Source organism: Artemia sp. Qi Xiang Cuo, chromosome 12, assembly GCF_049724085.1.
Source record: "Artemia sp. Qi Xiang Cuo chromosome 12, ASM4972408v1, whole genome shotgun sequence".
NCBI lineage: Eukaryota > Metazoa > Arthropoda > Branchiopoda > Anostraca > Artemiidae > Artemia > Artemia sp. Qi Xiang Cuo.
This window is the reverse complement of record NC_142805.1, coordinates 24,579,208-24,606,263: the sequence shown is the minus strand read 5'-3', so window position 1 is coordinate 24,606,263 and position 27,056 is coordinate 24,579,208. Positions and strand designations below refer to the sequence as shown.

Here is a 27,056-nt window from a genome sequence, read left to right as displayed (position 1 = left end):
CAACTCTTGCATTTCAACGAAAGAAATTCAAAATGAACTTTGAAAAATCAAGAAAATGTAACTGTGACAAGGTAAACCACAACCAAACTCTAATGAAATAGTCCAAGTCTTGCATTTCAAGGAAAGAAATTCAAAATGAACTTTGAAAATTCAAGAAAATGTAACTGTGACAAGGTAAACCATAAGCAAACACCACTGAAATATTCCAACTCTTGCACTTCAACGAAAGAAATTCAAAATGAACTTTGAAAAATCAGGAAAATGTAACTGTGACACGGTAAACCACATCCAAACATCACTGAAATATTCCAACTCTTGCATTTCAACGAAATAAATTCGAAATGAGCTTTGAAAAATCAAGAAAATGTAACTGTGACAAGGTAAACCATAAGCAAACACTACTGAAATATTCCAACTCTTGCTTTTCAACGAAAGAAATTCAAAATGATCTTTGAAAAATCATGAAAATGTAACTGTGACAAGGTAAACCACGACCAAACACTACTGAAATATTACAACTATTTCATTTCAAATAAAAAATTAAAAATGAACTTTGAAAAATCAAGAAAATTTAACTGTGACAAGGTAAACCACAACCAAACACTTCTGAAATATTCCAACTCTTGCATTTAAATTAAATAAATTCAAATGAACTTTGAAGAATCAATAAAATGTAACTGTGACAAGGTAAACCACAACCAAACACTGCTGAAATATTCCAACTCTTGCTTTTCAACGAAAAAAATTCAAAATGAACTTTGAAAAATCAAGAAAATGTAACTGTGACAAGGTAAAACATAGCCAAACACTACTGAAATATTAAAACTCGTGCATATCAACGAAAGAAATTGAAAATGAAATTTGAAAAATCAAGAAAATGTAACTGTGACAAGTTAACCCACTACTGAACGCTACTGAAATATTACAACTCTTGCATTTCAACAAAAGAAATTCAAAATGTACTATGAAAAATCATGAAAATGTAACTGTGACAAGGTAAACCACGACCAAACACTACTGAAATATTCCAACTCTTGCATTTCAACGAAAGAAATTCAAAATGTACTTTGAAATATCAAGAAAATGTAACTGTGACTAGGTAAACCACAACCAAACACTACTGAAATATTCCAACTCTTGCATTTCAACTAAATAAATTCAAAATGATCTTTGAAAAATCAAGAAAATTTATCTGTGACAAGGTAATCCACAACCAAACACTACTGAAATATTCCAACTCTTGAATTTAAAAAACAGCAATTCAAAATCAACTTTGGTAAATCAAGAAAATGAAACTGTGACAAGGTAATCCACAACCAAACACCACTGAAATAGTACAAATCTTGAATTACAACGAAAGAAATTCAAAATCAACTTAGAAAAATAAAGAAAATTAAACTTTTATAATTAAAACCACATCATAAAACTACTTAAATAGTCAAAGTCTTGATATACAACGAAAGAAATTCAAAATCAACTTTGAAAAATCAGGAAAATGTAACTGTGACAAGGTAAACCATAACCAAACACCACTGAAATAGTCCAACTCTTGCATTTCAACGAAAGAAATTCTAAATGAACTTTGAAAAATCAGGAAAATGTAACTGTGACAAGGTAAACCATAACCAAACACTACTGAAATATTCCAACTCTTGAATTTCAATGAAAGAAATTCTAAATGAGCTTTGAAAAATCAAGAAAATGTAACTGTGACAAGGTAAACCATAACCAAACACTACTTAAATATTCCAACTCTTGCATTTCAACGAAAGAAATTCAAAATCAACTTTGAAAAATCATGAAAATGTAACTGTGACATGGTAAACCACAACCAAACACTACTGAAATAGTCTAACTCTTGCATTTCAACGAAAGAAATTCAAAATTATCTTTGAAAAATCAATAAAATGTAACTGTGACAAGGTAAACCATAACCAAACACTACTGAAATAGTCCAACTCTTGCATTTCAACGAAAGAAATTCAAAATGAGCTTTGAAAAATCTTGAAAATGTAACTGTGACAAGGTAAACCATAAGCATCACTACTGAAATAGTCCAACTCTTGCATTTCAACGAAAGAAATTCAAAATGAACTTTGAAAAATCAAGAAAATTTAACTGTGACAAGGTAAACCACAACCAAACACTTCTGAAATATTCCAACTCTTGCATTTCAATGAAAGAAATTCAAATTAACTTTGAAGAATCAGGAAAATGTAACTGTGACAAGGTAAACCACAACCAAACACGGCAGAAATATTCCAACTCTTGCTTTTCAACGAAAAAAATTCGAAATGAACTTTGAAAAATCAAGAAAATGTAACTGTGACAAGGTAAACCATAACCAAACACTATTGAAATATTCCAACTCTTGCATTTCAACAAAAGAAATTGAAAATGAACTTTGAAAAATCAAGAAAATGTAACTGTGACAAGGTAAACCACAACGGAACACTACTGAAATATTCCAACTCGTGCATTTCAACAAAAGAAATTCAAAATGAACTAAGAAAAATCAAGAAAATGTAATTGTGACAAGGTAAACCACGACCAAACACTACTGAAATATTCCAACTCTTGCATTTCAACGAAAAAAATTCAAAATGAACTTTGAAAAATCAAGAAAATGTACCTGTGACAAGGTAAACCACAACCAAACACTGCTGAAAAATTCCAACTCTTGCATTTCAACGAAAGAAATTCAAAATGAACTTTGAAAAATCAAGAATATGTAACTGTTACAAGTTAATCCACAACCAAACAATACTGACATATTCCAACTCTTGCATTTCAACGAATGAAATTCAAATGAAATTTGGAAAATCATGAAAATGTAACTGTGACAAGGTAAACAATAAACAAACACTACTGAAATATTCCAACTCTTGAATTTCAATGAAAGAAATTAAAAATGAACTTTGAAAAATAAAGAAAATGTAACTGTGACAAGGTAAACCAAAACAAAACACTACTGAAATATTCCAACTCTTTCAATTCAACGAAAGAAATTAAAAATGAACTTTGAAAAATCAGGAAAATGTAACTGTGACAAGGTAAACCATAACCAAACACCACTGAAATATTCCAACTCTTGCACTTCAACGAATTAAATTCGAAATGATCTTTGAAAAATCAGGAAAATTTAACTTTGACAATGTATACCATATAAAAACACTTCTGAAATAGTCCATCACTCACATTTCAAGTAATTAAATTCCAAAAGAGCTTTGTACAATCGTTAAAATGTATTTGTGACAAGGTCGAACCTACACAAACACACCTGAAATAGGCAAACTCTTGAATTTCAAAGAAAGAAATTCAAAATCAGCTTTGAAAAATCATGAAAATGTAACTGTGACATGGTAAACCACAACCAAACACTACTGAAATAGTCCAACTCTTGCATTTCAACGAAAGAAATTCAAAATGAGCTTTGAAAAATCAAGAAAATGTAACTGTGAAAAGGTAAACCATAAACAAACACTACTGAAATAGTCCAACTCTTTCAATTAAACTAAATAAATTGAAAATGAGCTTTGAATAATCATGAAAATTTAACTGTGACAAGGTAAACCATAACCAAACACTACTGAAATATTCCAACTCTTGCATTTCAACGAAAGAAATTCAAAATGAACTTTGAAAAATCAAGAAAATGTAACTGTGACAAGGTAAACCACGACCAAACACTAGTGAAATATTCCATCTCTTGCATTTCAACGAAAGAAATTCAAACTGAACTTTGAAAAATCATGAAAATTTAACTGTGACAAGGTAAACCACAACCAAACACTACTGAAATATTCCAACTCTTGCATTTCAATGAAAGAAATTCAAATGAACTTTGAAAAATCAAGAAAATTTAACTGTGACAAGGTAAACCACAACCAAACACTACTGAAATATTCCAACTCTTGCATTTCAAGAAAGGAAATTCAAAATGAACTTTGAAAAATCAAGAAAATGTAACTTTGACAAGGTAAACCACAACCGAACGCTACTGAAATAGTCCAACTCTTGCATTTCAACAAAAGAAATTCAAATGAACTTTAGAAAATCAAGAAAATTTAACTGTTACAATGTAAACCACAACCAAAAGCTACTGAAATATTAAAACACTGTCATTTAAATGAAATAAATTCTAAATGAACTTTGAAAAATCAAGAAAATGTAACTGTGACAATGTAAACCACAACCAAACACTACTGAAATATTCCAACTCTTTCAACGCATTTCAACCAAGTAAATTCAAAATGAGTTTTGAAAAATCAAGAAAATGTAACTGTGACAAGGTAAACCAAAACCCAACACTACTGAAATATTCCAACTCTTGCATTTCAACAAAGGAAATTCAAAATGAGCGTTGAAAAATCAAGAAAATGTAACTGTGACAAGGTAAACCACAACCGAACGCTACTGAAATATTCCAACTCTTGCATATCAACAAAAGAAATTCAAAATGAACTTTGAAAAATCAAGAAAATGTAACTGTGACATGGTAAACCACGACCAAACACTACTGAAATATTCCAACTCTTGCATTTCAACGAAAGAAATTCAAAATGAACTTTAAAAAATCAAGAAAATGTAACTGTGACAAGGTAAACCACAACCAAACACTACTGAAATATTCCAACTCTTGCATTTCAATGAAAGAAATTCATAATGAACTTTGAAAAATCAATAAAATTTAACTGTGACAAGGTAAACCACTACATAACGCTACTGAAATATTCCAACTCTTGCATTTCAACGAAAGAAATTCAGAATGAACTTTGAAAAATCAAGAAAATGTAACTGTGCCACGGTAACCCACACCCAAACCCTACGGGGTGGGGCGTGGGGGGCGGGATTTGGCTTTTGGGGGTCGGGGGGGGCCTTTGGGGCACCGGGGGACCGGTGGATGGCCTTTGGGGCACCGGTGGCCCTTTGGGAGCCCGGGGGACCTTTGAGGACCATGGGAGGGCATTTGGGGCAGTTGGGGGACCTTTGGAGGGCCTTTGGGACCCCGTTGGTCCTTTGGGAGCTCGATGGGCCTTTGGGGACCGGAGGAGGACCTTTGGGGCACAGGGAGGGCCTTTGGGGGTCCGGGGGTCAGTTGGGGGCCTGGGGGACATTTGGGGCCTGGGGATGGCCTTTGGGGGTCTGGGTGGGCCTTTGGGGGCGCCGGTGGCCCTTTGGGAGCTTGGGGGGCTTTGAGGACCGGGGGCTTCATTCGGGGTTGGGGTAGGAGGATCGGAACCCTATGGGGTTGGGTTAGAGGACCTCACAACACTGTTCAAATGAAACTTGTGTATTATAACGACCACACTCTAAACCTTCTCCAAAATCTCTTCAAAAATCTTCTTTTAAAATGTCTCTATCTGTTTCGCCGAAATAGTTCCCTAAAATGTCTAAAACGGTTTCGCCCAAATAATCCCTAAACGCCAATTCAGCGTGTTCCTTTGTTATTGGCATCTCTGTGCTAACGCATTTCAAATTAATAGGAAACCTTCTCGCGCGCTAAAACAATTCATCGCTAAGATGTTTCTTGCCTAATTGTTTCCATGGCCTTTGGTTATTAATATCCTTTGGAGTTCGACCAAAAGAGTTGTTTCCGAGGCAAAGACATTAATGACTTGGATCTATTCCTGGAGAAATGTTTCTAGGGCGAAAATTTTTAAAGTCTGACAGATGATGTCATTGATTGATTGATCTGTCAAGAAAGGGAAATTAATTTGTTGTTTCTAAGGGGAATTATTGATTCACGATAGGTGAATTGAGGTCGACAGCGCAGGTGTTCCAAATTCCGGGTTTTTGTTGTTGTAAGTGCACGCTCTCAGCGAATGTCAATGTCGATGTTGTTGTTGTGAAATTTAGGTCATTGGCCCCATTAACCACGTGTTCTCCCTAATGAGTCCATGCCCATATTTGGTGCCCCGTCAGTATTCTATGCCCATATATGGACCATAAACCACGTGGTTCGTACCGGTGTTGTAAGTGCACGCTCTCGGTGAATGTCAAGGTCGATGTTGTTGTTGTTGACACACTTTGATTACGCAATCAAGTTCTCGGACATTCACTTGCCCCTCGAGTCCTAGATCAATAACATTGTTCCCGATAGAATTCAATGCGCATGTGCAACCTTCGTCCCCGAGTTATTACACATAGAAACATCAAATAAATCGACCTTGGAAAAAGAGGTCATTGACCCCATTACGTAATCATTCTCCCTAGGGAGGCTATGCCCATATTTGGTGTACTCGTGGGAGTTTTTAAAAAAAGTGTCCGGATCGGGATTCGAAGGGGTATTGTACTCGTGGGAGTCAATAAGGCCCTTCTACTTATATGAATATATAAGTTCGTTACGTAAGTTAATTCGTAAGTTACGTATATTTATTACTAATAAAAACGTTCGTAAGTAAAATTAAACAGGTTTCGAGAAAGCCATTTAACCAAATAAAAGTAAAATTGATATACAATTTTTTTTTTAATTATTCATGTACGGTGAGTCAAAATCAAAACCTGCATTATTTCAAAAACGTTCAAAAATTAAATTAAAAAACAAGTTTTTTTAACTGAAAGTAAGGAACGACGTTAAAACTTAAAACGAACAGAAATTATTCCGTATATGAAAGGGGCTTTCCCCTCCTCAACGCCTCGCTCTTTACGCTAAAGTTTGACTTTCTCACAACTCTAATTTTTTTAAACAATGTAAATCTTTAGCGCAAAGAGCGAGGCGTTGAGGAGGGGACAGCCCCTTTCATATACGGAATAATTTCTGTTCGTTTTAAGTTTTAACGTCGTTCCTTACTTTCAGTTAAAAAAAAACTTGTTTTTTTTATTTAATGTCAATATAAAACGAATATAAATTAGTTAAAACAAATTTTTCCACAAAATAAGTTATTCAAATAAAAGTAAAGAACTCCATTAAACCAAAAATGAGCCAAAATAAAATAATCTACCAAGCGTGAAACTACCACAAATCAGCATCGATAAATAAATGAAACCCAAAAAGAATAAAAATGACAATAAATAAGCGAGTCAAACTCAAAGCGAGCAGAAATTGACATAAGCAGGACTCAAAACCCATATGCCTTCCCAAGGTCAGAACATAATTTACAATTACGGAAAAATATACAAATGAATGTGCATTGTCAGTTTGATATACATATATTGATATTTAGTAATCAAAATGTTAATATTATTTGATTTATTAAAGTTATAAAAGTAAAAACATCTATATTTTTTCAATAAAGTGCAAGTTGTCTTCTAGCCTTGGGAAGGCATAGGGGTTTTGAGCCCTACTCATTTTAATTTCTGCTCGTTTTGAGTTTGAAAAAGTTTGCTAAAATTTGCCAAGTTTACAAATGGTCGTAAATGGCCAAAGAACAGCGACTTTTGTTGGCCTGTAGTAAAATGTTACTGTTGTAATATATGTTACTCCAAATAATTTCTTCAAGTACTATCAAGAGTAATGTACTGTATTAGAAAAGAAAGAAAAAATAAAGGAATGGAGAAAGAAAGTGAACGAAAATGTCTTATGCAAAATTTTAATAGATAGTACTTTGCGTCAGCGACGGTCCGCGTGTTACGCGAAGCGTAACATGCGGAAAAAACTTGGGATATGGTACATTTTTTTTGTCTTTGATACATTTTTCATGATATATGTGGTACATTTTGTTTTGAGGTGTTGGTAACACTGAGCTCAGGGTAAAGCAATAGTAGAATACGAATGTTACGATGTACTGTTCTACTAATTATACGTAATGGGAATTTCATCCCCAAAAGTTAAGCTGATTTATGATATTTTCCCTCAATCTGATAAAAACGTGCCAAAATTGTATTTTATAAAGCCTGTCAAAAGCTTGGCATTGGTTGTTGGTTTACGATATATTTAGTTCGGGATTACCAAAAATATATTTTTTCTTTGTAACTGGCTCATTTTGAACAGGAAATTTTGACCATTTTTTGAGTAGTTGGTGTCGTTGAACATTTTTTTCAAAAGATCTTTACCCATCTCTTACTCAGGCTAGAATATTTAAGCTAGGCCTTGTCAAAATTCCCTTCTGCAGCTCGTTTTCACATTAAGGGATAAAAAAAAATTCAAATGGGTGGATACAACCGCTTCTGCTTCGGATCAGAGCCAACAATTTTATTCCAGCCATAAAAATTCTGTTAAAACGATTGAAAGCTTCATGCTCATGCGCAGCTAAAAATAAACATATTTCAATCAGATGTCCCTGCCAAAATTCACCAATTGATTTTAAATGGTCGTTGTTGCCTAGTAAAGTTTAATATCTTCTGTTAGAATTTAGCATTAGTGTTCTTACCCATTTTTCTCGTTACTGTAGCTGTAGTGAACCCCAAAAAGAACTCCGCCAAAATAACATCGAGTATTAGTGTCAATTAAAACAAAATATGAAAACAGAAGAAAATGTAAAATATTGCTAACTAAAATTATTGCAACTTAAACCAAACAAAAGTATTTCAATTATCCTTTTCAGCTATGTCCAGCCAGTGAAGGGTAAAAGATTACATCTATATTATGTTTTGTTTTTATCTTGTTGTCTTTTCTATCCATCTTTATCTTTAAAAAAAATTACATATTGTGTTATGTTTTGTATTTCTTCTATTTTTATTTTAAATACATCTCCCTCTGTCTCTTAAAAAATATTTTTATTCTTTTATTAATTAATCAATTAATAAAATCCAATCAATCAATTAATTAATATACAAATAATCAATTAATATATCCATTATATTTAAAGCTTTGCTCCTGTTTGCATTTCTTGATTCAATTAGAGTATTAGATAGAACAATTTTAATTACGATATTATAGATTGTATGATTTATTTGGCCATTTTTTATGATATTCCTTTTTTTTAGGTTCAAGTACAAAGATGAATATGAAAAATTTAAGTTGGTTTTGAATTTGATTGCTCTAGTCTTATCTGTTATTAATCTACTTACCAACCAAAGGTAAGCAAGATCTATATATGTGACATGGATCAAACAGTTCGCAGAAACAAAACATAATTCAAGAGCAACCTCGTCTATACCGAAACTTAAAAAAATGCACTTTGGATTAAAATGTATGCATCAACAGAATTTATTATTTATGCTGATTAGAAAAATTTAATAATTCAAATTTAATAAAATTTAAGTTTGCTCGTCAAAGATACTAGCATATAAAAATTTGTACTATTTAGAAAAAGAGGTGTGGCACCATCCAAAAAGGTGATCTCGGGGACAATTATACAGTGGAATCTAACACATTCTAGCGTGACAACCTGAAACTACCATCTAAAAATGCGAAATTGTTTATTTCCTGGAGTTAAGTTGTCTGTATGAGCGTTTTTTTTGTTTTGTTGTTTCAGTATTCCCAGAGATGTACATATCGAACTATTAGTAATAGATTATCAAAAGAGCGCACATTCGACTGAAAGTTTTGAAAATACAGTGCTCTTGTTTATTCACACCACAGCAAAGTGTTTCCTGGAATGTTGTCTCGTAAAGCAATTTTAACTAAACCAGGGCGTAATTGTCATCGAATAAACACACTGAGTATTATTGAAAGTTTACATAGCCTCCCAATCTCAGAAGCCCCGCTGACGCATGCTATAACACTCATTCCCAGTCATTTATGCAGTCCATAAAAAATGTACTGTTGTTACAGAAAGAAACAAAAAAAAAACTTTTTTCGTATGCTGACCAATGGTCTGTGTAGTGCAGATACCGATCTCCTGATTCAATGCCTCTGTCAGGGAGTACAAAGCTTGGTTGGGGGCAAGTCATCCGACGCCACCCTTGTCTTTCCCCCAGATTTCTCCAGTTACCTCTTTAGTGCTTGGTTGACTGTGGCTGAGCTTACCTGTTCCAAACCAAATAACTATTGTAACCAGGACATGAACCCCTAAAGGTTATTATAGACCGTTTTTTAAAATAAAAATAACAGCTATAGTCAAGAATATAGTTGTGCAACAGCTATTAGTATGGAGTGTAGTGGAGGAGGGGTAAGGCCTCAAAAAAGTATTTTTAGGATTGTAGTTTTAACTTTTCTTGAGAGGTGCTTCAATTGAATGGGGTGACATCCAGATGAATATAATTGTTACCGGCAATCTCGCTTTATTTGGAAGAACGGACCAATATATGACGAAGCTGGGCCTAAGGGAATGAGGGCTCCCCTTTTATTTCGGAAACGGTGGTTCATTTAAAAAAAAACTCCATTTTAATTTGAAAGAAAATACACTACATAAGCATTTCTTCTCAACTCAATGTTAGCAAAAGGCAAAAGCAATGTCAGGAGCTGGGCGTGATGTGGCAGTGACCTGTTTTTCAATGATAACCGTAGATACGGTATTAAAAAGGGACAGAACTTACATTTTATATAACAGTGGCTGCCCTCTCCTCAACCCACCGCTATGTCTTGTTCTACCAGTGCTCTATTGAAAGCGTTTTCGAGTGCAACAAATACAGTTTATGGGTAATTGCAAGTGTTTTATTGACCGGTTTCCTTTCAAAACATTTGAACAGGAAATGTTATTGCTTAAAGCAAATGTGTATCAATAAGCCCTTCTGTAAGGCATTATGAAAGACACTTTTTATCACTCTCCAATTGCCCTTGTGTTTTAGCTGTCAATCTTGAAGCAGGTCGGGCGAAGAGTCAAAGATCAGTAGGGTCAGATGGGTACCCTCATATACAGAGTAGGCTAATTTGTCAACGTTTCATTTTTTTTGCATTGCTCTTTACCCTCATTTGACAAAGTAATGTTTTTTGGGGTATTTTTCTTTATGCGTTACTGCGTGATCATGCAACAGTAGCTGAAACCTAATAAAGAATAAACCATAGCCAATTGTAACGAAAAAAGGAAAAAATAAGCTTTTGTAGAAACAGTCTAGCGAGAGAAAATTCTTGGATTATACTTATTGAGAAATATTAAGTTTATAGTCTCGACGTAATTTAATAATATATTATTGACAGGAAAAGAAATTGTCCTGAAAAGAGAGAAAACTCTTTACCGCATATTTACAAATTTCTCGCCTTAAAATGAAATAAAATTAAAAACAAGGGCTCCCCCTCCTCAAAACCCCGCTCTTCTCGCTAAAGTTTTTTGTACTTTTAAAAAAGCTCCTGATTCTATTTAAAATCCCTTATGTTTCAGGAGCCATTTTTAAAGAGTTGAGACAAAATGTCTAAGTTTAGCGCAAAGAACGGGGTATTGACAAGGGCGCCATCCCCTCTCATATACGGAATGATTTATGTTCGTTATAAGTTTTAATGTTGCTCCTTACTTTCAGTTGAAAAAACTTTTTTTTAAATTTAGTTTCTGATCGTTTTTCAAATAATGCCAGAAAATCCACTTCTCCTCTATGGAAATTCCATGAAAGGGGAAAATTCAAGCCCCCCGGCTCTTCACGCTAAAGTATTTTAGTACTTTGAAAAAAGCTTCTGACTCTAATTAAAATGCCCTTGTGTTTCAGGAGTCGTTCGTAAAAAATTGGGACAAAAGGACAAAATTTAGCGTGAAGATTTTGGTATTGAGGGGGGGGGCAGTCCCTCTCGTATACGGAATAATTTCTGTTCGTTATAAATTTTAATATTGCTTCTTACTTTCAGTTGAAAAAAACTTGTTTTTTCTTTAAATTTAATTTGTGATGCTTTTTCAAATAATGCCAGTAAATCCACTTTTTCTTTATGGAAAATTCTCCCGCCCCCACAGAAAACTTCTCAAAATAAAATTCCACCCTCGTAAAATACCGCCCCCCCCTCCGGAAAATTCCCACCGGACAATTCCATCCTCGCTGAAAATCCCCCAGGAAAATTATTGCGGACGATTATAACCTGAAAAATTCTCCTTAGCATACTCTCCTTTGAAAAAAGGCTTGTTTGTTTTTTAATTTAATTTCTGATTGTTTTTTAGGTCCTGGTGGGAATCGCCTCTATGTGGCAAATTCTTCCCGGAAATTTCCCCTTCCCCCCAGGGGAAAGCTTATCCTGCGGAAAAATTCACCATGCAGAATTTCCCCTCGTGATAATTCCTCCATGGAGAATTTATCCCGTGTAAATTCATCCCCTCCCCCGTGAAAATCCTTCGGAGAATTCAAAACCTCGCCGAAAATTTCCCCCAGAACGTCTCCACATGTAAAATGAGGTCGCCAAGGAGAAAGTAAGGCAAATGGCCCAACAATTTTCGTGGCCACTTAGAAACTTTTAATTCCAGTTCAAATGAGCCCTCTCTCGATTTTCCAGGACCATCGGCTCGATAATATCAGCCATGGGAAGAAAAAAAGAAGCAAAAATGAAACAAATAAACACACATCCTTGATCTTTCTTCTGGCAAAACATAGAAAATTCCACATTTTGCAGACGGAAGCTTAAAACCTGTACAGTATGGTTCTCTGATACGCTGAATCTGATTGTGCGATTTTCACTAATGGTCCTTGAATTTGGGGGATGTCCCTCCCCCCCCCCATCTTTGCGGAAGTCAGGCAAGTTTCCCAAGGCTCGTAGCTTTTGATGGATAACATTAAACTTAATAAACCGTATATATTTGGAATCAGCATAAAAAGCCCTTTCTTTTGATGTGTCTATTATTATCGAGATTCCGTATTATAGAGTTTCGTCTACTATTGGGCTGGGTCGCTCTTTACTTACAGTTGTTTACCACGAACAGGGTTTTATACGGAAATCGGCATCAATACCCCCCTGTTTACGCTAATGTTCGACCTTTTAGCCCAATTCTTTTAAGAATTACTCCTGAAACACAAGGGTCGTTTAATTAGAATCAGAAGGTTATTTAAAAGCACTAAGAATTTTAGCTGGAAGAGCTGGGTACGAGAAGAGGAGGAAACCCGTGTGAGTCCACGGGTTTAATGCGGCCAAACGAACAAGACAAAACTTCTTTTCAATTTGTATCCCGGATCTCTGGAATGACTCAAAAGAATAGACTGTAGTTGCTATTTCTGCTTCAATGAAGAGTGGAGTAATTCATTATAGAAGTACGATGGAGAAGTACCAAAGTCAGCCTTTTGTACATGATTTTAAACTGCGGAGTGGCCAGAATAAAAATTCACTGTTTTCTCCAAATTGTGATTTGAAGTAATGACTCAAATATCGCTGCTGTTACCCTTAAAGGTCAGTGAAATCTGCAATTTCAAACTTTTGAAATAGTTGCCGAAAACCGTTTGCTGAGCTGCATTCACAAAGAGTATCAGCAGGGTAATGCATGTTCTAACACGCTTCGATCCTTCTGATCTTTGTTATCCTGCAAATCAGAATAGTATATGGTTTGTGGGAATTGACTTTGGTATCTGAATTAGAACTGAGGAGTGGTCAAAAGAAATAAAACGTTATTGTTTTACTCCAAACTATGATTTTAAGTAAATGAAAAAAACTATGTTGTTTTTTGGCCAAATAATGGCTATCAGCGGGGCAATGTATGTTCAATCATACTTTGATCCTCCTGAAATATTCTGATCAAATGATCCTTCTGATCAAATAGTATGGGTAACTTATTAGAATGGGAACTCCTGCTAGTGCCGACAAAAAAAAAACAAAAAAACATCAAAGCCATCTAGCCTTTGACGACACTTGGTATTTTTTCAGGCTTTGTAATTGTTTCAATCAGTTTTTTTGGTAACGAAATTAATCTTGATAACAATAAATACATAAAAAGAATCGAATTTCGATGCTTATTCAAAACAAATAAAATTCCCCAAGTTTAATGTTACTCATCAAAAGTTACGAGCCTGAGATTATTAGCCTAATTTTTGTAAAAGGGGAAACACCCCTAAAAAACCAACGGATCTTAATGAAAATCATACCATAAGATCCAGTATATTAGAAAACCCTACTGTAGAGGTTTCAAGCTCCTATATATAAAAATGTGGAATTTTGAATTTATTGCCAGAAGAAAGATCACGGAGGCGTGTTTATTGTTTTTTTTTCTTGTTTTTTCAGGGGTAATCGTATCTAATCAATGATCCTAGAAGATCGGGAGAGGGCTCATTTAATCGGAAACCAAAACTTCTAGCGCCCTTTTTAAGGGACCAAAAATATTGTAGGGCAGCTAGCTCTCCTCCCACGCCCCTTTTTCCTCCAAAGTCGTCCGATCAAAATTTTGAGATAATTTTGTTCAACATAGTTGAAAGTTATGATAACTATGCCTTCGAGGATGACTAAACCCCCTCAGCCCGCGGGGGAAGGGCTGCAAGCTATGAGCTTTGCCAGTTGTTTACGTATACTATTAGTTATTGGGAGGTATGCAGATATGTTTGGGGGGATTTTTCTGGCCGGGGGAGGGGCACCTTGAAGGATCTTTCCATGAAAAAGTTATTTGTGGGGGAAGGGAATTTGCCATGGAGGGGGAACCAGAATCCCTGGAATTATTTAAAAAACGATAAGAAATTAAATAAAAAGAAGTTTTTAACTTGAAGTAAGGAGTAATATTAAAGCTTAAAGCGAACAGAAATTATTACGTATATGAGACATCCTCCTCAATACCTCGATTTCTATGCCTTTTTTTTAACTTTAAAAAAGCTTAATATTCTAATTAAACGGCCCTTGAGGTATTAAGGAGGGAGCAACCCCCCCCCCCTCCCATATACTTATCATAATAATTTGTGTTCGTTTTAGGTTTTAACATTGCTCCTTACTTTCATTTGATTTTTTTTTCTGTTAGGAACTGAGATCAGACACTTATTACTACCCTAATATTACCAATTACACTAACTAAATTATTTTTTTTTTTTTACACTGAAAAGAATGTCGTGTTTCACTAAACGCTAGGTGTTGTTGATGTGTTGTTGTTGTTTTTTTAACACTAGCGCTAGTTACTACTCTTATAAGTTACCTATACTCTTTGTTTCTGATACTGATGAACAGCTTAGCTAACGGTTTTTTGAAATTATCTCAACCGTGTGAAAATATCACCTACGGACTGTGGGATTGCCGATTGAACTTGAGATATAACCAGGAAAGGTCTTCCTTTCTCAAATTTCCAAAAACCAGGACCAAGACCAGGAAGACCAGGACCAAAGCCAAGACCAGGAAAGGGTCTTCCAAAATCTCAAATTTCATATTATCCTCTCTCGCTAAGGCCTTTTCATTAAGTTTTTTTTTTATTTGTAAATATTTTATCTTGTAGCTCTCTAGCTAAGGCCCTTTCAATAACCCTCAGTTTTATTAAATATTTACTTTTTTTATTTGTAACGTCTATCTTGTAGCTGTTTATTTTATTTTTAGATAATTTCTGTAAAATGTAAATATTTTTATAAAATTATATAACCTTCTTCTCTGGGAAGGAGGCAAGGCCGTATCCAGAGGGGGGGTTAAGGGGGTTTGAACCCCCGCCCCCGAAATGTTTGTTTGACTCGTAGAGACGTAACAAAATTGGATATAAACAAATTTTGTATGGTTTTTAGTTTTTCTTTGCGTAACCCCCCCCCCCCCCCGAAGAAAATTTTTTGAGTAAAACCCCCTCCGAAAAAAAAAATCCTGGGTACGGCCTTGGATGGAGGTTATATATAACTCTTAGCAAAAATTAATTTTTGCTAAGTGAGCTTTTCATTTGGATTTTATTTTTTCTTTCTTCAAATTTTTGCTAAAATTTCATTGTGAAACGGTCGTGAAATAATTTGTGATATAGTGAACGATTGGTTTAATTTTTCTCCACGAATTCTAACTTCTATTTCTTTTTATTTCAGAGTTTTTGATTTGTTGTTTATGTTCTTAACGGTGTGGTATTACTGTACTCTAACTATAAGAGAATCGATTTTGAAAGTGAATGGATCTAAAATCAAAGGGTGGTGGAGACTTCATCATTTCATTTCAACGGTTGTAGGCGGTGTTATGTTAACTTGGCCAGATGGAGCTCCATACCAAGGTTTCAGGCAACAATTGATGTGGTTTCATGTTTACATAAGTAAGTGCAACTTTTTATTACAGGGTAGCTAGTTTCTATCTTGTTTAGAAAATTATTTTCGAAGGTTCTTTGGGTTTGTGTCTTGCAGAATTTGGGTAGGAAATTCTAATAAAGCCTTTAAAAGCACAGATGCAAATTACAATGTGAAATTTGCAATTTCATTTTGTATTAAAAAAAAGCGATATGTTTTAGGAATCTTGATCTTATTGCCTATACTTTTAAAGGTGGGATAGTAGGGGGATAGCAGGTAGGGGGTTGCTATAAAAACTACTATATAGTCGTCATATGACCTAAAAAATCAATTTTTTATAATATTTTTCTGTTTCTCAGTGGGAGGGAGGAAAATGAACCTAACAAACCCTCCTCCCCACTTTGATTGTTGTGAGTGCAGGTTGGAAATCCTCCCCGAAAAGTTAGAAATTGTATTAAAACATGTTCTTTTTCGTTGTTTAATAGTTTGTAAAGACAAAAAGCAAGATTTTCTACAGTTATAACCCCTTCCCCCCTAAATGTGAACCGCGCCTTATGGTGAATCTTTTTTTTTTTCCACCTACAGAAGAAATTAGTGCTTTTTCAATTTTGTTTTTAGTACTTTGCATGTTTTTTTCAGTGTCATGAAGTTTTATGTGAGGGGCGGGAGGTTGTATGCCAGTTAAAGTCAGTCCAATGGCCTTCAGCATAAAAGTTATAAGCCTAATGACATTTAGGTTGACAAAAGTTCGTAGTCAAATTGTAAAATTACCATCTATAATTTAGTCAAAGTGAGCCAAACCTCCGTTCCTTGTCGGATACGGTGGACCAATTTAAAACTCCTTAAGAACTACTAATTAAGATAATAAAAAGAAAAGTTTTTCTGATGGAATTAAAGGGTGAAGTATGAGCATAAACTATTGCTTTGCAGCCTATGCAATATACATCTATAGAACTAACTGAAATAAACTAGTGCTTTACTGAAAACCACTGTATATAAATATAATACAGTATGATCATTCTCTGTCTCAACCATTATACAAAGCCGGACCGAGATGCAAGTGCTCCGGAGAACATTTCAAAAAGTATAAACATGAGCGACATTCAATTTTTTCACGGGTAGACAAGTCAGATTTCTCTTGAACGAGAAACTTGGCTTCCCCTCTGTAACACTAAATTATAAAGAATATAATTTTAAATTAATTTATTCCAATGCATACATAAAAATCGGTAATTAGTAGTGCAATGTTTTTATTAGTTGTTTTTAGGAATTACAAGTTGGTTTCGAAGTCTCGAGTTCGTTTCAAAAGCATTTTTGCGTAGTTTCAGCGAAAATACGCGTTCAAGGGTAATATACACTGGACCGTTGATGGCAGATTAAATGGGAGGAGCTGTTTGTACGCACCAAGAATGCAGTAGCCAAAAATCACTGAGTCGTGATCTTACTGCTATATTATTTCTATACTGTGCTGAAAACACACAAATAAATGGTTTTTGTACACTAGAAACATAAAACGTTTTGGGATTGTAAATTATATCTTGTAGACAAATTTAAAGTAAAGGTGTCCAGGTAGTGTTAAAACTACATATTACCTCTAGAAATTCAGGTCATAGCTTCGTACTGTAGCCAAAAATAACTGGTTTTATTTTTCAAAGTGGCGAAAACAGGGATAGTTTATACAAAATAAAGGTGCATGTAACTTATTTAACCAACAGAATCTTAGACAAAACTTCTTTATATAATTTAAAGAAAGTAATAGAGCCAGATCAGCAGAACTTTCCGTAATTGATCCAAATGTCAATTCGTTAAATCTCTGAAAGTTGTATTCATCTAGCTGGACAACTAGCTGAGTTTGTTCGAAAAGCATTTGTTTACTTAGCCACCTACAAAGGTTTTTATTTCGAATTGGTGATTCTTTTTTCTTCATTTTATCAGGGAAAAATTTTTCATCAGACTTTTACATCTATATTTGCAAGCGTTTATTCACACCTAAAAATGTGTGACATTTATCAACCGTATAAAATTTTTAAACACAGTACAACATTTTTGTCAGTGTTGCCGCGATTAACCGTGAGAATAAATAAGCAAAACTAATAAGTTAAATTTGACAGCGGTTTTCGTTGGTTAAAATTCAAACCCTAACAACCTGTTGGTTCCCAAAGACAACTACACCTCCAAAATTTGTTTGATGTTCTGTGTTTTTAGCTGATTTTTCGACCGCTACTGACAAAAACTATAACTGTATATCGGGGTATCTTTCATTATTAAATAAAAAAACAAGTTTTTTTAAACTGAAAGTAAGGAGCGATATTAAAACTTAAAAAGAACAGAAGTTATTCCGTATATGAAAAGGGATGTCCCCTCCTCAACGCCTCGCTCTTTACGCTAAAGTTTTTTATTGTTTCAAAAAATAAAGATGTGAGACAGAGTCAAACTTTAGTGCAAAGAGCGAGGCGTAGAGGAGGAGACAGCCCCTTTCGTATACGGAATAATTTCTGAACGTTTTTGAATTAATGCAGCTTTGATTTTGGCTCACCGTACATGAATAATTAAAGCGAAATTTGCATGTTAATTTTTCTTTTTTTTGCTAAATGGCTTTCTCGAAGTTTTGTTCTGACGTAACTTACGTAACAAACTTCTATATTCGTTTATTTTTATTACGTATTTTAGGGGGTTCCCTAGTCAATACCTCGCTCTTTATGCTAAAGTTCAAATGTTGTTCCAATTCTTTAAGAATGACATCTTAATCACAGACGGCCGTTATTTAGAATAATTAGCTTTTACTAAAGTGCAAAAGAAACTTTAGCACATAGAACAAGTTATTGACTAGTAAGCGAACTCAACAATATACATAACAATTTACACTCATCTTAAATTTTGATATTACTCTTAACGTTTGGTTGAAAAAATTGTTTTTTTATTTGATTTGTTAACGTTTTTAAATAATACTGGGAAATCGGGTGCCTCCTTCATAGCAATGTCCCTTTCCCCATGAAAGCTTCCTCTAAGGAAAGATCCTCCCGCGTAACCCCCGATCCCCCCGTCCCCAAACTACTGGACAAAATCCCCCCTGAAAACTTCTGTATACTTCCCAATAACCAATACTATATGTAAATATTGGACAAAGTTCATAACTTACAGACCTTGTCCCTGTGGGGACTGTGGGGGATTAAGTCTTTCTCAAAGACATAGTTACTGTATTTTTCCACCATGTTAAACAAAATGGCTATCTCAAAATTTTGATCGGGTGACTTTGGGAAACAAATGAGCGTTGGAGGGGGCCTAGTTGCCCTCCATTATTTTGGGGTCACTTCAAAAGGGCACTAGAACTTTTAATTTCCGTTTGAATGAGCCCTCCAACGATATTCTAGGGCCACTGGATCGATACGATCACCACTGACGACAAAAAAGAAACACGCATCCGTGATCTTTCTTCTGGCAAAAAATATAGGAGCTTGAAACTTGTATAGTTGGGCTCTCTGATACACTGAATCTAATGGTGTGATTTTCATTAAAGTTTTATGACTTTTAGGGGGTGTTTCGCCCTTTTTTCGAAAATAAGGCAGTTTTTTTAGGGGCTGTTTCTCCCTTTTTTCGAAAACAAGGCACATTTTTTCAGGCTCGTAATTTTTGATGGGTAAACTTTTGACTAAACTTGATAAAACTTATATATTTGAAATCAGCGTAAAAATTTGTTTCTTTTGATGTATCTATTGATATCAAAATTCGTTTTTTTAGAGTTTCAGTTACTATTGAGCCGGGTCGCTCCTTACGTACCGTTCGTTACCCCGAACTGTTTGATAAATTGAATCCCTGATTTTTCTTCTTTTTTTTCTAGACAAGTATTGTTGCACAAGTCTCAACTTAACCAATTGAAGCAATCGTATTTCATTTTCAAAATCCTCGTTACTTTAGCCTCTTGCATCTTTCAATACCCTCCATTTTTGTTTATGTATTGATTCTAAGAATCTTTGACAGGTTGTTTACAGTATCTCCAATTCCGATATCAGCAGGGTTGTTTGTATCGACTCAAAGCACTTGGTAGTCGTCATAATATGGACATAACTATCGAAGGATTTCACTCTTGGATGTGGAGAGGACTTACCTTTCTCCTCCCCTTTCTCTATATTGGATATGGCTTTCAGTGCTACAACAGCTATAAGCTCTATAAACTTAGCTTTGTTGAAGGTGCAACTTGGCAGGTAAGAAAACTAATACTAATACAGCTGGTCGTGGTTGCAGTGGTAACTGCAACCTAGTAAGTGGTAACTGTAGTAAGTGGTAACTGCAGTAAGTGGTAAGTTGCAGTGGTAACTGCAACCTAGTTAAAGACAAACATGTCCCAGAGTAAAAAAAAAAATAGCTGAAACCCCTAAAAATGGTGTCTGATCGAAACAAAAAGTGCACCATTGGAACCGCCCTGACTGACAACCCTATCTAGGAAACTTACAATCCCTTGGTTTTAACAGAAGGGAGATTCATTGGCTTGAAAAACAAGGAAAGTGGCTGCAACCACGATATTCTGCATCGAAAGGATCGGTATAGCTCATTATAAATGGGGACTATGTAAGTTTTGCCGGTATCATGGTTGTAGAGATAGCTGAAACCTTGTAAAGGAAAAACCACGGCATATAGTAACTAACAGTTAATATAACACAAAGATCTTTTGAAAAGTTTGAAACGCAAATTGAGTTTCTCTTAAGAGAATCGACCCATTTCATTTTCGTGGGAGGTGAAAAACTTGGGAAGAGTAGAAAGCTTAGCTTACAGGAACTAGATTTTTCTGGTAGTATCGAAAAAGATGACAAACATCAGATAATCGGTAGTATGTTCGTGAAAATTTGTGAGTGAAGATATGAAGGCTCTGTTGGTGATAAACTCGCCAAACCAGACGAAGAGCCCATACTACTTTATTTCAGTTTTAAGGATATAAATATGTTATGTAACACAAAATATGGCATAAGAACCCCTAAAAATTCGGTAATTTGGTTTTACATTGGATGCTTAAACTAATCAGAGCTTCACATCAGTCATTTCTCTCTTTTGCCAGCTCTTTATATTCGGCAGATGACTTAAGCATGTTTGATTATCAGTTAGGATATAAGTTTCTCTTTCCATAGTTATTTCTGTGGTTTCCATTTTCGCTAGTATTTTAGCCGCCTGTTCTCTTCCAAACACATTAGCCTGAAATATTAGCCAATTCTTAACGGTGATAAATAATTATCAGCTGGACGAATTCAGGAGTGCTCTGGTATATTACTTATTCAGTACCTGATCTTCTATCGAATTGCGTGTCATCTGTATAACACTGTTGCGTTTCAGTTTGATAGAGCAGCCGAATCTCCTCCTCAGTTTCATTCCTATCCTTCATGGCTATCTGGAACTGCCTGTCGGTTTTTGAGATGGGATAATATTATCATTGGCATCTGTAGCTTCCTGCACTTAAGCGTCAATGAGTTGCAGATGTCAACATGGCTCTTCTTCTTGCCCATTTCACATCTGCCTTCAACGGGTCCATTAACCGTTTATCGGTCACCAGAGGACACCTTTTATTGCTTCTTCAACAAGGAAAATTTCTGTAGTTGAAGTTTTAAGATGAGCACCATGGCTGCCGGCACCGGTACCATGGCCGGCATATGGTGTGCTGATGTTATCAGCATACCATGGTATGTATGGGAGGGGGTAAAAAATGAAGTTTTGGACAGATTTTGGAAGAGGAGGAGCTTATGCGGGATTTTTGCCCCTAGGGGGCTTGGTGTTTGAAAGAGTAGTTGGTTGTAGTGCGATAGTTGCAAAATGGCAAGGCCTTTGAGGCTCAGTAGAAGAAAGTCATCTTTTAAAGATTTAAAAGCGTAATAATTTCTTTTATGCAAAACATATATAAGTTATTAAAAATTAAGATGTTCCTCTCTAAAATGGGCCTTAAAAAAGACTAAGAAAATCTGGAAAACGCCAGAAAAAAAGATTTAGCGTATTTTTGAAGAATCCCTCTTCATTATAAGAGCCAATCTTGTTCTTATTTAGGGTCGTATGGAATAGTTGTATGTTAACCAATAATTTTTATTTCTGAAAGAAGGTCTTCTATATTTTTATCTAATTTGTGAAAAAGCCAAAGTAATATGTGTCAATGTTTTGGGTAAAATAGATGGTCTTAACCCAGGACTCGCCTAGAGTTTAAAGAAAAAAAAATCAAACAAGTAAAAAAAAAAATCACGCAAATTATACGCAGTAAACAAGTTAAGCAGAATTGTCGGATATACGGGGAACCTTGAAGTAGACATATCGGTTCCAAATTAACAGTTTTGTTTCTATTCATAGATATTTGCACATTCTTCAGTGCTAGTGTAAGGAAAAAACTGGATAAAAAGATTTACAACAAAAAATGAAGTTTATAACAAACTTTAAACAACAATAGCTTAGTAATGAAACCTTAATTCTTTTTGCATTGAAATGAAATAAAGAGAGAAACAAGGATAATTGGGTGCACACCATATCAAGATATATCAAGTAATTTTAGTAATTGACCAAATTTTATTTTGCTTTCCTTTTAGACAATAAAAGGGTGACTCTCATTGCACCGTCTCTTGATTTGCCACCCTCTATAGTTTTTCCAAATGTTTCTATCGCTCACAGTTCCTTGTTTTGTTTTGTTTTTTTTCTTTCTTTCTTTTTTTTGTATATTCTAAACCATATATTCTATTCCATATATGTATATTCTATTCCATAGAAAACATAAAAAAAAAATCGCAAAAAAGGTACTTGAAAAAATATAATTGGCTACACTTTTGTATTTGCCACAAAAAGTTAGAATCAACAAAACTTTCTTAAATAAATCATGTTCTTTTACTAATGCATCCATAACATTCAAATTAAAAAGAAAATGGCCATGGAAAAATATTGCGCTAAAATTAATATATGATAAGTTTCTCCTTCAACCCCTTCGATGTAACCCCTCTCCTTATAAGGGTTGGATCAATGTGCCCCATAGCTATGCTAAAAGTTAATTGAGATGCGAGGCAATAAGACTTAATAAACGTGTCTATTTAACTTCCTATTTATAGAGGATCACATTTTCAGATGATCAATTACTAGTTTACTGGAATGGCATCATCATATATAGCACCTGTGACTTTGGGCTGTTTAGATTAGATGTAGGCGCGGTCTCGACATGACATTTTGAACTTTTTTTAAGAACGTCTTTTTATGTCACGGCCGTCTCATTCTGTCATTTCTAGTCTAAAAAAAATTCTGAGTAGCAGAAAACAAAAATTATTTTTTCTTGTAGTGCATTTGGAGATAAAACCATTTCTTTTTGTGTTTTTTTTAAATATTTTTTTCTTTTTAGATTCCAGCTTTATCTCTCCTATTCTTGACTCTTTTCCTAGGGAATACAATCACCACAAGTCTTGTCATTCCTCAAAAAATCAAAGATCGGGTCAAGTTAAAATACCGTTATGTACCTCTGAACAAATACCTTTGGAGTCACAGCAAAAGACGAGCAAGAAAGATTACCCATTCTGACAGCACCCGATCTTCAATAACAGGAACTGATAAGCTAACGCCAGAAGAACAGGAAATGATTGCCGAGTTGTCAAAGTTGACGTCCCAAGATAATACAAAACATGTTAGTTTCTCAGAAGAAGAAGAAATTATTGGAGGTGGAACAGACGAAGAGTCTATAGAGAATAGTGATTGGGGGGGAGAAAAAGAGAATACAGAGACTGATATGAAGAAAAATGATTAATGCGTTACGGGAGATTTTATACCCTTTTAATTTGGAAGTTTAATGTTGAGTGAATTTTTTTTGTTATTTGGGATATTTTTCTGTGTGATTGGGTAGAAAAGGGAACAAACGTAATAATGTAAAAAAAAGACCTTTGTGCTACGCGAGATATCAACCTTCTCTTTAATTCTAAGATAGGTGAAAAAATGTGTACTGGAAAACGTGGCGAATTTTTTTTTTTACGCCAAAGACAAAAATGGAAATAACTCCTATACTATTGTGCTAATTAGCATACTTTTCTACAAATGTTTTATTTTTATGATGTATTTTTGTAAGCCAGTGGCATCTTCCTTGATATCTTATTGATAAATAGCCCCACTTTTGAACAAACTAATTGGTTTTAAAAGCATGTGAAGCTTGCATCAAGTGAACTTGTTTCGCATGATGAACGTGTGTTATTCAAAACCTCGTTAGTTCTTTTGTATGATATTTTAAACAATAAAAAAAAAAATTAGTCAATTTTTTTTTAGTAAACCCGATTTGCTGTTGTTACTGAGATAATAAACTTCTATAATTTTGAGATATGCAATGGAAAGGCAAGTTTTTGTGTGTGAAGGATTTTTTGCTTGTTCTTTGGTTAAATTATAATAACAATAAAGTGATAAAATAATGCTTAAATTTAATACAAATAAAGGTTTAAAGTAAATGAATGTTAAATAATAAAATGTTATGGAAAAAGAAGGAAATGCGGGGTATCTGAAAAACATCTTCCGTATCAATAAAATACTGTATAGTCAATACAGCTAATAAATACTCCAAGAAAAGCGTTATCTTCAACTGTACCTGCGTAAAGATAGGGGGGGAGAGGTCTGCTGTCTATTCCCTCCTGTCATTTGTTTATTTTTGTGTTGTTTTTTCTTATACTTGTGCGAATCTGTCCAGAAAAAGAAGACAAAACAAGAAACAAAGGTTTTTACAGAAACACGGATTTTAAGCTAGCAAATTTATAATATTTTTTTTTTTTCAAATTTGTCTCCGTTAATTTGGATTCAATTATGCAAAATAAATCCTTTAGGGGGACAGCTTTTTTTGGATATCATTCAGGTTCATGATTTATAGAAAATGGCAAAAACCAATTTTGAAGAAAATGTTGGCAAAAAGAAACATTTTTTGGTAGTTTCAAGTTTCTTTTTGTTCAACCTAGGTTTCAATCTTTGTTAAGAAAAATGAAACGGCCTACGAATAAGAATAGACTGAAAACGTGCTCTCGTATCAAAAGACTTTGTTTTCAGGTGCAAATAAGCTTAGCTGCGACTAAACGCTCTTAACGTTGTGTCTAATGTCGTTTCGACGGCCCAATTTCTCACCCTCCGTTGTAACAAAAAATGTCTTTGCGTGGACAACTAACGTTAAATAAAATGTGTTTTAAACACAATTTTTATATTTATTTTAAATTCAAATTCTCATGATATTAAAAAAAATCAGGAATAATAAAGTGTGTACAACTCTGAATAAAATATATCTTCTTGCAAAAGGTTTTTTATTCAGATCGTAGCTCTTCTCCTCTCATTTAACATAAAAAACACGCCGTCATCTGATCGTCGTGCGAGTGCATCTGCGTGATTGAACCTTCAAGTTTCTTTCTCCAGGGTTCTATATTAAGCAAAAAATCCATTGATTTAAATTGAACTTCTTTTGCATTTGTATTGACTTGAAAAACTCAAAATATTTAATTTTATCATTTCTTGATTTACGTTTGCCGCTTTAAATTCTCAGTTAGGATGAAAAATTTAGACGCCAGACGTTGGTTTTCTCTTTTGGACACAGCTTTTTAGGATTTTTTTCCGAGACCTTTCCTAAAAAGACAAGATAATTTGGCTTTCAATCAGTCTTACTATCCAAAATTTACTCAGCAACACTGCTTGGCGCTTGACAAAATTTATCTCCTTCAGTCAGAACTTCACCTAAGCGTTATTTTTCAGCAATTCGCTTGGAGGTCCCACCAGCCTAGTGAATTTCGCTTGGCTACCCATGCAGAATTAGTCTCTTCTTGGTGTTTCTTGTCTTCTTTTGGTGAAATTACGCAAACAGTGGTGACAGACGGCATACTGAATGTTATATCTGAAAATTGAATATTTCTATTTTTCTGCTAAGCATAAATATGCTTAGCAACATTGTTATTGTTGCTTAACATATGCAGCAATATTACTAAGAACTGCAACAATCTTAAACTTTTCTTATTTTTGGCCCAATTTCTAAATGAGAAATATTTGGAATCACGGAATTTATTTTCAGATACCCGTAAAACAGGGGTTATAGAATCTTTATTTTGGGATATGTGATATTTGATGTAATGGAAAATAGACTTATCAACTGTATCTTTCTGTGCAATTAGGTAGTCAGTTTAGTTAATGTTTTGTATTGCTATTGGGTATAGAAGAAATTATATTCTCTAATTGATGCGTTTTTACTACGAGTATTACCATTTATTTGCTGTTTAGCTGTATAGTTGAAACACTAGTGAAAACACCTCGAAAACACTATTCAAAGCTTTTCCTTCGAAATTCGCCAAAACAATGATCTCTTCTCATCCCTTCCTGGTCGGCTGTCCTCCACAATTTTCATTGCCATTTTTAGGCTACTCATCTTTCCTTGGATAAGCACATGCGCAAATGTAAACAGGAAGGGTGTGCGAAAGCACAGGATGGTTTACCCCCGACCCCCATTGCATCTCCCCACTGAAGTGCCGTGAAACGGAAATCAGCACTGCCGGTACGGACTGGGAAGTCCAGTTCTTTTCCTTACCCTTTATGTGTTTCATAAAAAGTTATTTTGACGCATCAGAATGAGGAAAAAATAAGGAACAAGCAAGAATTAGAGATGGATGACAAATTAAGTCCGTGTTTTCAATCCTCGTGTTCCGTAAACATCTATAGGCAAACAGATAATTGAAAACAACAATTTTTCACACCAGGTTGCTTTAGCTTAGAATCATAGTAAACTGCCCCCAAAATATAAAAAGGATCTTAATTGAGGGTATTATTTTAAAATGGAACAATCTTCTGGAGAAAAAAAAAATTCCAAAATCTTCCTTTACGTTTCCTTACACACTTGGGTGTGACCACAGTTCATATAATTATCCAGTATGATCATTCCCTATCTCACCCATTATAAAAACCCGGACCGGGGTGCGAGTGCTCCAGAGAACGTAGAAACATAAGCGGCGTCAGATCTTTTCACTGGTAGACAAGTCAGACGCGAAACAATCGGAAACAAGTGGAAACCCGCTATTAATAACTGCACGAAGAAGTGGGAGGAGCTTTTTGTTCGCACCGAGAACGAAGACCAGAAACGATCTGCGATAAGCTTACTGGATAATTATATGAACTGTGGGTGTGGCAAATCTTTTTGAAAGGTTTTTAAAATGGGCATGATTATTTAGCTTCAAAAGATCATT

At 34.7% G+C, this 27,056-nt stretch overlaps 1 protein-coding gene across 1 annotated transcript in view; it reads left to right on the top strand.

The window, feature by feature from the left end:
* The window catches only part of LOC148945912 (transmembrane protein 120 homolog), a 545,739-nt gene extending 519,656 nt beyond the window's left edge, over positions 1 to 26,083 (top strand). Inside the window, exons 4-7 of the mRNA XM_089097776.1 lie at positions 8,869 to 8,961; positions 15,688 to 15,905; positions 19,855 to 20,078; positions 23,222 to 26,083. Coding sequence (XP_088953902.1) covers positions 8,869 to 8,961; positions 15,688 to 15,905; positions 19,855 to 20,078; positions 23,222 to 23,620 — 934 coding nt within the window. The 3' untranslated portion in view covers positions 23,621 to 26,083. The remainder of the gene's footprint in view (positions 1 to 8,868; positions 8,962 to 15,687; positions 15,906 to 19,854; positions 20,079 to 23,221) is intronic.
* Positions 26,084 to 27,056: the final 973 nt, after the last annotated feature.